At 47.6% G+C, this 11,909-nt stretch overlaps 1 protein-coding gene across 1 annotated transcript in view; it reads right to left on the bottom strand.

Annotated features, from left to right (window-relative positions):
• NWD1 (NACHT and WD repeat domain containing 1) overlaps positions 1-11,909 on the bottom strand; it is a 45,918-nt gene that overhangs the window by 20,843 nt on the left and 13,166 nt on the right. The window contains exons 5-9 of the mRNA XM_025043718.1: positions 9,228-9,431; positions 8,038-8,197; positions 6,575-6,692; positions 5,235-5,393; positions 1,210-1,407 (exon numbers count right to left, since the gene is read on the bottom strand). Of these exons, the coding sequence (XP_024899486.1) occupies positions 1,210-1,407; positions 5,235-5,393; positions 6,575-6,692; positions 8,038-8,197; positions 9,228-9,431 (839 nt within the window). The remainder of the gene's footprint in view (positions 1-1,209; positions 1,408-5,234; positions 5,394-6,574; positions 6,693-8,037; positions 8,198-9,227; positions 9,432-11,909) is intronic.

Raw genomic sequence — 11,909 nt, 5'->3', positions numbered from 1 at the left:
GAAACCAGATTCAGTCACAGAATCCTTCTCAACACAGCATTCTAGTGGCTGTCCCTAAATCAATTCCTCCGTGCATTGTATTTAGTGTCTCTTAGCATTTCTATTTTGGAAGCACTGTGCCTTGGGAGTATAGCTTTCCCTATAAGGCAATGTGGCACAAAAATGTCCTGAGTCACAATAACTGACATTGAAATCACAAGCTAATTGTAGTCAGTGGCCTCCCAATTCATGAGAGAGATTGTGGGTGGGCAGAAATGGATGGATGAATGGAGGTGCATTGGTGGTTAAGTGGACAGATAGATGGCTGGTTAGATGAGAGCGTGAGTGAATGAATAAGTATTAGACGGGTAGATGGATTAATCAATTGACAGATGGGTGGGCGAGTTGATGAATGGCTGAGTGTGTAAGGATGAGTGGAGGGGTAAGTGAGTGGATTTACCTCTAGCACAGGGCCTGGTCCACAGTAGACTCTGATGGATGGATGAATGGAAGGAAAGAAAGAAGGTAGAAAGGGATGGTGGGTGGATGGATGGATGGCTAAATGGATGGACGGATGGATGGATGGATGGAAAGATGGATGGATGGATAGATGGATGGATGGATGGATGGATGGATGGCTAGCTGGATACATGGATAGATGGATGCATGAATGACTGATAGAAGGATGGATAGATAGAACAGACAGATGAATGTATGGGTGGAAGAAAGCAAGGGATGGATGGATGGACAGGTAGATAGACAAATGGATGGAAGGAAAGAAGGATAAATAGATAAAAAGGTGGGTGACAAATGAATAAAGAGAACTAAATCCTCTTGTTCCTCTGACATTCTGGTGTCCCGGGGAGATTTTACACATTTCATCAGCCTCTCGGGGGCCAATCAGGTACCAGTCCTTAGCTTCCAGACTTACTAGCATCAACCAGTAAATTGCAGAAACTCTCTGTAAGATGGGTGCTGAACTCTTAGAGACAAGACCCCAAAGGCAATTGATATCCCCTTGCCCCAGACTCATTAGCAGTATTTACACTGATAACCCTGAGGATCAGGGAGAGCTGAGTCAGCGTGAGACAGTAGGGCAGCCCTCGTGACACCCATGGCCTCCCGACCGGCAGAGGGGAGCCCCAGAGAGTAGCCCAAAACATCTGTCATCTGCTGCCCCCAGGAAAGAGGGGGGCCTAACAGGATTTTTGCTACGCTGGGGAGACCCACCTTTGTGACAGCCAGTGAGGGTCGCCTGGAGAGGCCCTCCTGGGGGCTGGAGGAATCCTCCAAGGGGCACCAGCACAGGATGCGGGCACACCAGAAACCAGCTCTGGGCCTGTTGGCACAGCTGTCCCACAAGTGCTGGATGTGAAGTGGCGAAGAAATGGAGTCTGGCCAGGAGTTCTGTATACAGGATGCTCTTCTCTGCAACAAAGGGGCCTCGAGTTAAGGGGAGCGGCACTGCTTTCTTGGTCAAGCCCCCCTGTCATACTCTTCTATCTCCTTTTCTGTTCTGCAGACACACTTGCCTCTACTTCAAGTGCACGAGGTGGTCTCCAGCCTCTGTGCCTTTGCCCGTGCTGTTCCCTCTGCCTGGAAAGCTTCCTCCCCCTCCCCCTTCACTTTCGCATGCCAATCATCTCCTCATCCTCCTCTTAGCTGGAAGGTCACTTAGGCAAAAAGCATTCTCCAGTGCAGCCCTCCAATCCTCACAGCCCCTAAGTTCAGGTCTTATTGCAGTTGCAATCTTACATTTCTTCATTTGTTTATTAGATGGCCTGGCCACCCTCACTATCCTAGACCTGGAATTTCCTGAGAAGAGGGATGATGTCTTATTCACTGCTGTGTTCTTAGTGCCTAGACCCTCAAAAATACCCAACAAGTATCTGCTAGAGAAATACTGATCATTTTCCCAGCGCTTCACAGTTACAGAGTGTATTAGTTTCCTGTGGTTACTATAACAAATGGCTATAAACTTGGTGGCTTAAAACAGCAGAACTTTATCCTATCCCAGTTTTGGAGGTAGGAAGTCTGAAATCCAGGTAGCAGTAGGGCTGCGCTCCCTCTGAAGACTCTAGGGGAGGATCCTTCCTTATTTCTTCCAGCTTCTGAGGGCTCCAGGTGTCCTTTGCTTGTGGCTGCATCATCCCAATTTCTGCCTCCACTTCACACAGCCTTCTCATCTGTGTGTCTCTGCGTTTTCTCCTTTTCAGTTTCAAATCTCTCTCTGTTTCTCTCTCATTAGGATACTTGTGATTACTTGAGAGTCCACCTACATAATCTGGCATGAACTCTCCATTTTAAGATTGTTAGCTTAATTACACCTTTTGCCGTATAAAGTGATAGTCACAGATTCCAGGGATTAGGAAGTGAATATATTTTTTGGAGAGGAGGCAGCTTTTTCTGCTTACCTCACAGAGATATCATCATTATCTCAAGTTTATAAAGGGGAAAATTGAGGCACAGAGAGGTTAAGCAACTTGCACAAAGTCACACAGTAAGAGGCAGGAATCTGACCCAAAAAGTTTGATTCCAAAGTCGAGTAAAGATCAGGGACATTGAAGGCGGATAGTTCATTTTGTCCCTGTTGGCGCATCCTGACTGTGGGACCTAGGGCAATGACAGCAATGCCCTGTGCCTGCTTGCTGGTGGGTGAAATGGGTCAAAACTAGGACCCGGGGCAAGTGCCTCACTGGCCACTGGTGCAAAATTTAAGGTGGTGGTGCCTAAAATCTCAACCATCAAGATAAATACTATTTTAATGCAATATTTTTAAAATAAAAATTAATATACCTAAAACCCACGATGAACAAAATATCAGTCTTTTAAATAAAAACAGAGTCCGAAATGGCACCACATGGAGTCATTCTGGAGCCTGAGGCAATAGGAGAAGTCAGGAATATCCGGCCATTTTTAAGAGCGGGCTGGAAGTGCTGGAATGTCCTGAGAGCGCACAGTAGCCCAACTGCGCCCTCTGGTGGCGATAGTCATTTCTATGCCTCCTGTGCTGGGGAAGCCACTGGTTGTCAATCAAGGATACTGCAAAGAACATGCTGTGATTTGGGCTTTTAATTCTTCCTTTAAACCAGGCAACTGTGCCCAAGGTCGTTTTCCTGAGAAATCACTCCCTTGGAGGTTTGCAACTCCCACGAGCATGAATATGTGAGAAAGGCATGACTGATGGTGGACATCAGCACCTTCCTCTTCAGTGGGACCCTGGCCACGCTTTAGTTCAATTTCACAATTTGCAGATGACAGAAGCTGAGGCTTGTCCAAGGCCATTCACATCAACAAGTTGATGATGTCATGTGACAGTAACAGGACCCTCGATGGTACCATGGGTACAGGCTCTGCATGAACTGACTTACATACAGTTCTAGGCGGCCCCAGGTAGGAGGGTCTATAAGCATCTCATTTTGTAAATGAGGAAACTGAAGACTGCAAGGCGGAGGTGAGGTGGGGAGGGTAAGGAACTTGCAAGGTCACACTAAGTAGCAGAGCCCAGATTTGAATCAACACAACGGGGCTCAAAATCCATGCTTTTGGCCAGAACTGGTCTATGTGTAGGGGTGCAAATTTGGCAGAGAGCAAGTGGGTGATGCCCCTACACTCACGGAGCTCATTCTGGTGGGGCAGACACATGGCGCAAAAGAAAACTAGCCAAAATAATAACTAAGAGTTAAGAAAGATGGAAAGAGGGTGCAGTAATGGAAAATGCAGGGGTTGGAGGGCTTGGAGTGTCCAGTTTCAGCAGTGATTGGGCAGGCTTCTTGGAGGGGCAGCATTTGGCTGATTTTTAAGGGAGCCATGGTAGGGACATAGGAATTCAGCATCTTCATAAAATCTCCATACAACCCTCAGATTAAAACTAGGTAGAAATTGTATGATAAAAGCCATCTTGGCCATGTTACACTCATTAGAATGCTTTCTGTTTAAATTAGAAAATAAATGTTGGTGAGGATGTGGAGAAATTGGAATGCTTGGGTACAGTTGGTGGGAATTCAGAATGGTGCAGCTACTATGGAAAACAGTATGGAAGTTCCTCCAAAAGTTAAACATAGAATTACTTTATGACTCAGAAACCCTACTTCCAGATATACACCCAAAAGAATTGAAAGCAGAGTCTTGAAAAGATATTTGCACATCCATGTTCACAGCTGCATTATTCACAACAACCAAAAGGTGGAAACAACCTAACTTGTGTCTATTGATGGGTGAACAAATAAGCAAATGTGGTCTGTCCATACAGTGGAATATTATTCAGCCTTAAAAAGGAAGGAAATTCTGACACATACTACAACATGGATAAACCTTGAGGACATGATGCTGTGTGAAATGAGCTAGTCACAAAAGGACAAATACTGTATGATCCCACTTACATGACATCCCTGGTGGAGTCAGATTCATGGAGACGGAAAGTAGAAGGGTGGGTGCCAGTGTCTGGGGGAGGGGGATGGGGAGTTATTGTTCAATGGGGACAGAGTTCCAGTTGGGGAAGATGAGGAAGCTCTGGAGATGGATGTTGGGGATCGTTGCACAACAGTGTGAAAGTGCTTAATGCCATTGAACTGTGCCCTTAAAAATGGTTAAGATGGCAATTTTTATGTTACATGTATTTTACCACAACTTTAAAAAACAGAAACAAACAAACGAAATACTACCTTGGCAGAGTCTACCAACTGAAGACTCAGAGATTCTTCAAGTTCTAGGGAAGCCCAATGACTTGACCAGAGAGCGAAGAACGGCTTTTACAGATCAACATTTGCAATTGATAAGATAACAAGAAACACTGACTTTAAGCCCCCAATTAAGCAAAATGTTAGTCCCCAGAACAAAAATTCCCCTTTGTCTTTCTCATTAGTAGATCTGAGTTACCAAAAAGTCATGGTCAATTATTATCATTACATTTTGAATTTCATCAATTAAAAAAATCTGTGGAAATATGTTTTCTCTCTTGCTATATTAAGTATTGACATCATTTCCATGATTTTGCCTGAAATGTCTCCTTTCGGGTTCTTTCTAGAAACAGGTGCTGGGATGGGGCAAGGGGACAGGAACTGATTTAGTAGTTTTTACTCCAAAGCTCTCACAGATTCAATTCAAAATTCTAGAGGCTGGACTGGGAGAAACCCTACAGGTGTAGACAGAAAAGGTGTGTGGGTTAATGAAAATCCAGCTGGCAGCTTGGTGAGGAGCATGGGCTTCTCATGGTCGGTGCAGAGAGGACCTCTGGCCAGGCCAGCCTGACTCACCCATGCCTTGGAGCTCCACGGCCAGGCGGCACAGCTGGAGGGCTTCTCGAACCAGGCCCACCTCAGGACAGTCCACATGAGGGGCACACAGGTCGAAGTCATCCAACAGGCTCTCGATGCCCCCGGAGATGCTCCGACAGGAAATCCAGTTCATGCTGCCTGCGGGGAGGAGAGGGTCTGTGGGGAGCACATGCCTCCCTCCAGTTCATCCTGGGAGGTGGGCTCTCATCTCTCCAACTGTCCCAGGAGTTCTCACTCTCAGCACTGCTGCATTGGGACCAGATCATTTTCTGCGGTGGGCCGTCCTGTGCACTGCAGGGTGTTGAGCAGGATCCCTGGTTTCCACCCACCAGGTGCCAGTAGCATCGCGCCCCCTCCCCGCCCCCACACAAGTCATGGTAATCAAAAACATACACATTGCCAAGTGTCCCCTGGGGGACAGGATTACCCCTGGTTGAGAATCACAAGGATAAATAATAGACAGATGGACAGACAGATAGATAAGATAGACAAATAGATGAATAGACAGATAGCAAGGTGGATGAATAGATAGATAAAGATGGATGGATAGACATAAAGATGATAGATATAGATGATAGAGAGAGAAATGATAGATAGATAGATAGATAGATAGATAGATAGATAGATAGACAGACAGACAGACAGACAGACAGACATAGATGGTAGGTAGAGATAGAAGTGACAGATAGATATATGGATAGATAATAGACAAGTAGAAAGATGGATAGATGGATGGATGGATGCATGGATGCATGGATGCATGGATAAACGATGGGTGGATGGACATAAAGATGATAGATATAGAGGGTAGAGAAAGAAAGAAATGCTAGATAGACAGAAAGAAAGACAGACATATTAGGTGAATACGATTGATAGACAGACATACATGGTAGATAAATAGAGATAGAGATGACAGATGACATATTGATAGACCAACAGGGTCTCTCTCATTCTAAGGCTGACTATCTCACCCTCTGCACTTGATGCCACTAGCACCTCTTCCCCGAGTCATGACAACCAAAATATTCCAGATGTCTCAGACAAGTGTCTCCAGGGTAGAGTGGGGTATACAGAATTACCCCAGGTAAGATCCAGTATGCTAAGCAGAGCTGAGGATTTTGACTTTCACCCTTCGCTCTTCCCAGGCTTGGAAAGAGGGAGTAGGACTCGCTCTCCTCCAAGATCTACAGAATTACCCCAGGTAAGATCCAGTATGCTAAGAAGAGCTGAGGATTTTGACTTTCACTCTTCTCTCTTCCCAGGCTTGGAAAGAAGGGAGCAGGACTCGCTCTCCTCCAAGATGGGGGGTGGTACCTTACCCAGCACCTCCTGCTTCAGCTCCTCGATGCGGCCTGAGTGGAGCAGGTGATGGGGTAACTCTTTCAGCTTCCTCAGGTTTGCAACTGTGTCCGAGAACCACAGGGGCTGGGGGGCCACCTGCAGAGTAGGAGGGGCTGGCAACCAGGCCTCTATGAAATGAGCTCATTTATTCACTCCACCAACACAAGCCAGGCCAGGCACCATGCATTGCTGGAAGGGACGGAGACACAATTCCAAACAGAGACACCCCATACCTGCCACTAGTTGGGCGGGGACTGAGGGGGAGGCGGATGTTGGACTCAGGAAATCTAAGGGACCTTGGAGGATAAGTAGGAGTCTGTCTGGTGAAAAGTGTCAGAAAACAATGGGATTCTTGGGCAAGGGAACAGCATGTGCAAAGGCCCAGAGGTAGGAGAGAACAGGATGAGTTTTGGAAGGGCTTGATTATAAGGCAAAGTGGGCAATCATGGTGGGGAATGAGACTAGGGAGTTTGTAGGCAGCAGATCATGAATATCAGGCTGGGGAGGTTGGACAGGAGGCTGAGGGCACTGGGGAGCCATTGGAGGTGTTAGAGGAAAGACTCGATCAGATTGTATTGTCAGAAGTATTCCTTGGGAGAATGGACTGAAGCAGGAGGTCCTGAGGCTAGGAGGCCAGGAAGGAGAACAGACCACGTCTTGGAAGGAAAAGGATGAGACTGATCCTGTAGGGGTTCTGAGCATAAGGGACAGGATCTGCGAGTCACCGGAGAAGAGGAAGGACAGCACCAAGAAACAATCAGGCCTGGCCCTGCCTCTGGCCTCCCTCGTCCATCAGAAAAAAGAAAATTTGAACGACAACAGAAATCTTACGAGTGTATTTCCTAGTTGCAGTCATTGTGCTACAGTTATGGAAGATGTTAACATCAGGTGAAACTGATGGAAGTGTCCATTGGAACTCTGTACCTCATTTGCAACTCTTTATGAATCTAAAATGATTCTGAAACTGAGAGTTTTTAAAAACTTGTAAGTTCTGCCTCCAAATGAAGGGAGCACGGAGTAAAGAACAAGTAACCAGGAGGAGGGAGGAAATCCTGGAAGGCTTCCTGAAGGAAGAGGCATTTGAACTGGGCCTTGATGTGTTTGAGAGGCAAAAAATGGGGAGCAGCATGCCAGCAAAAGACATCAAGTCTTAGAGCTCCTGAGCATAAAAGAAGAAAGATTGGAAGGAAATGTGCGAACAGGGTCTGGGGGGATGGGAGTGTGGGAGTGAGTCTTCCTGTGCTCCCCCCTCTAAACGATGCTCTGGGCTGAGAGGACATCTCATCACCCACCCCGGGAAGGGAAGGGGAGGAGATCCGGAGGGTGTTTTAGGTGAAAATGTGGGAAGGGAGGAGCTGGGTGGTCCTGCCAGGCAGCCTCGGTCTTGCCTGCACAACAGAGTGGAGGGTGCAGGTGGGGAACAGGGGTGTGGACCACTCACCTTGCGGTCCAGGTTCAGGGGTTTCCCCACCAGCGGCAGAGTGATGAGTTTCTTGGTGCCCTGGCTCCAGGCCCCCAAGAAGAAGTCAGCCAAGGCTCCATGCCTCTTGGCTTTCTCAGGCCCCGACAAGTAGCGCTCTCGGACCACCTCGGCCAGCTGTCTGTGGAGAGGGGATATGAGCTCATGGGCCTTGAGAACCAGATGAGCTCAGAGGTGGCCACCGGCCTTCCAGGAGGCAGTTCACAAATGCGGGTCCATCTTAAACCATCTTCTGATGCTAAGTGCTAACCACCTGTCCTATTCGTCAGGCGAATGTGATAACCACTACACTACGGAAACACCATCTTTCCTATTTGTTACCTAACATTTATCTCTAAATCAGCCTATCTTTCTTCCGATTCTTAAATAAATCCACCTTAAAAAGGAAACTTTGGGCTCATTTTAAACACAAAGGAAGCTGCTGTCGATCTAGCAATTCCCCTCCTAGAATTATATACAGTGTATATTCACTCCTGGGTATACACCAAAAAGAACTGAAAAACAAAAACTTGTACACGCATGTTCATAGCAGCACTATTCACACTCGCCAAAAGGTGGGAAGAGTCCAAATGTCCATCAGCAGATGAATGGATAAATAAATAGTGATACATCCATACTGTGGAATATTACTTAGTCATTAAAAGGAATGAAGTTTTGACACATGCTACGATGTGGATGAACCTTGAAAACATGATGCTGAGAGAAGCCAAACACAAAAGGCCACACATTATATGACTCCATTCATATGAAATGTCCAGAACAGGCAGATCCATAGTCACAGAAAGCAGATTAGTGGGTATCAGGGGCTGGGGAAGGGGGAGGGAGAGTGACTGCTCATGGGACGGGGTCTCCTTTGGGGGGATGAAAATGTTCTGAACTACTTAGAGGTGATGGTTGCACATTGTGAGTGTACTAAATGCTACTGAATGGTACTCTTTAAAATGAACTTTATGTTATGTGAATTTCTCCTCCATTTGAAAAAAAAAGTTAGTCGTGTTAGAATCAGTGCATGGAGACTCTTGAGTGCTGTGCTAAGCAGATTTGATTCCTTGGGAATGAGGAGAGAAGAAGGATCTGGAACAAGGAGGAGCCTGATTGGGAAGTTCCTGCTCTAAGACACCCAGACAGCGTCACCTCCACACTGAACCTACCTGTGGGTGATGGCCAGGAGTGTGAAGCCATCCACGGGCCGCCTGGCCAAGCAGTTTCCCAGATCTCGACGAAGCCTCACCCACAGCAGGGGCGGAAAACGCAGCAGTTCCTTGCTGGGCGGGGTCCAGTCCTGGTACACAGCCTGCAGGACATCGTCATCCAAGGACAGGACGTCCTTCAGCTCAGCCTCTGAGAGCCCATACCTGTGGGGAGGAAGAAAGGGGAACACACCTGGGTCTCCTGCATTTGAAAGATGCAGACACAGAGGGAGGGAGAGATGCAGTCAGCTGCACAGTGTCCTGCATGTCACCAAAGGGTTTACCCTGAGGATCTGGACAGTGCCCATGCCCAGCAAGAACCAACGCCCAGTTCTAGCTATACCCATCATGGAAGACCCTTCCTTCTGCACACATGCAGCTACAGAACCACGGACAACTCCTTCCCCAACCTCAGACAACTCAGGCGGCATAGAGAGGGAGAGAAGAGGTAGCTTAGGAAAATAATGCAGAAACCAGCTGTGCCCACCCAGCCCACCCCATGTTTCCTGGCCTGAGAAAGGGCTGAGGTAGAGAGAAAGGGAGTGGCTTTAAAAAGGATGAGTCACTGAAATTTTGGTGCTGGACTGGAATGGACTTTTTAACACTTGTGAGTATGACACTGTAAAAACTGCAGATTTGCCTGCACTGGAGAACATCAGAGTTCATTTCAGAGCAGAGGAGAGAGGTGGGCTGGCTTCTGTTTGAGCTTCACAGGGTAGAAACTCCTCGTGTGGTTTTTTTGAATTCTCTGATGTTGAGCAAAGTCCTCATTTTGATGAAGACACTGACCACATTTTTTTACATATACGGAATACTTGCTTACTTAGAATTTTCTGATGAATGACAAGGTGGGTATCCAATCAGAGGAGGGGGCACAGACAGAGTTTGTCAGGATCAGGCAGACTTTCTCACACTCAGCACTACTGACATTTGGGGCTCCATCATTCTCTGTGTGTGGGGTGGGGCAGGGTGTCCTGTGCACTGCAGGGTGGTAAGAGGCATCTCTGGTCTCCACTCATTAGATGTCATTAGCACCCCCTTCCTGAGTTATGACAATCACAATATCTCCAGACATCCCTGGGGGTCAGAATCTCCCCAGGTGAAAACCACTGGCCTGGAACTCAGATCTGCTCCAACAGCCATGACGTAGTGGCTCCGTGTGTAAACATGACATATTTTCATGGAATTGGAGGCAACAAAATCATCTCCCCTATAGTCAGCTTCCTTAACTGACCACAGCCCTGCCAGGGGGAGGGGTGGTCCTACTCTCCACGAAGCCCCTGGCTTGACTAATTGGACCAGACATGGGGCCAAAAAGTCCAATCGATTTCTGTCTCCCCGGATTTTGCAATCAGGACTCAGGAAGGAGCCAGTATAATGGGATCAGGTCCCTGAGATGGGATCTCATCATGCCAACTGAAGCTTGAGGCAAGCTGAACTTCCGGGGAGGAGAAAGGAAGAGTCTAGAATAAGAACCCAAGTGCAGAGAGGATCCGAAGGGAGAGAGGATGAGCTGGTTCTCATGACTTGCCAGTTTCCATGACAACTCTGCTTCCTCCATGTAGACAGCATCAGGGTGGCTTAATGGCCCAACTCCTTTATTCTGGAACGTTCCCCGGGCCTGTCTTTGTAGAATTCAGGCCAGTCCCCCCCATTCTGGGGGCACCAGTCACAAAATCTGGGGCATGCGCCCTTGGAGTTGGCTACAGAATGGCCCTGGATTCCCCAAGCTCCTCCTGTGGTCTTGGCATGAAGCCCTATTTCTTTGGTGTTAGCATGAGTGGGATTCTGTTCCTGGCAAACCAATCAAGCAGCCGACCAACAAAATGCCCTCCTCACTGATGGCTGCCCGTCTTGCCTGATTTGTGGCAAAAGGTGAAATTTGGAAAGAGGAAAAGTGCCCCCCAAAGTGAAAAGAAGCAAAATTGCATGATCCAGCATTTTTGCTGATGGGCTCAAGCGTTCCTGATGGCGGTTTTGCATTAAGGCAAAGCTCTGCCGCCTGTCATGTCTGCTAATTTGCCTCTGTCTCACCTACCTGGGGGCGGGAGCGAGACTGCTAGGTGAGTCTGATGAACACACTCCTCTCTCCTGCTTATTATTTCTGACTCACCATCCACACCTGGCATCTCTGAGCAATCATTCCCGACCATCCTGACACAGGTTCCTAGGAGTTCACAGCCCCAAGATTTTCTCTGGGCTGAGCAACTCCATTTAAGCCTTCATTCCTTTAAACTCTATAAACACACTGGAATTGGATTTTTCTGTTAGATATTTGCTGACTTTTATGCTACAGGCCGGGAATTAGAGATAGACACAGGTTTAGGGTTGAGTTTTCAGAGAAGTTTGCTTTAAGAAGATTTTTCTGAGATCTCCCCACACGTCGCTTGTTCATAACAAAGGAGAACATTGCAGGTTTTCAGTGGAGAAAGTCTCCGTGCCCGAGAAGGGCCAGCATCACACTGGTCTAACCTGGATGTGATCGTGAGGAAACATCAGACCAACCCACGTGGAAGGACCTGTCCCCTCCCCCCAGCTGTTCTCCCTAGACCTGTCCCCTCCTCCAAGCTGTTCTCCCTAGACCGGCACCATAGCTTGGGAGAAACAAGAAACACAGGATTCCAGACTCCCCTGCCCACCCCC

The sequence above is a fragment of the Pteropus alecto genome, unplaced genomic scaffold (assembly GCF_000325575.1).
Source record: "Pteropus alecto unplaced genomic scaffold, ASM32557v1 scaffold160, whole genome shotgun sequence".
NCBI lineage: Eukaryota > Metazoa > Chordata > Mammalia > Chiroptera > Pteropodidae > Pteropus > Pteropus alecto.
The sequence above is the reverse complement of the archived record's forward strand: the minus strand, read 5'-3'. Positions and strand labels throughout refer to the sequence as shown.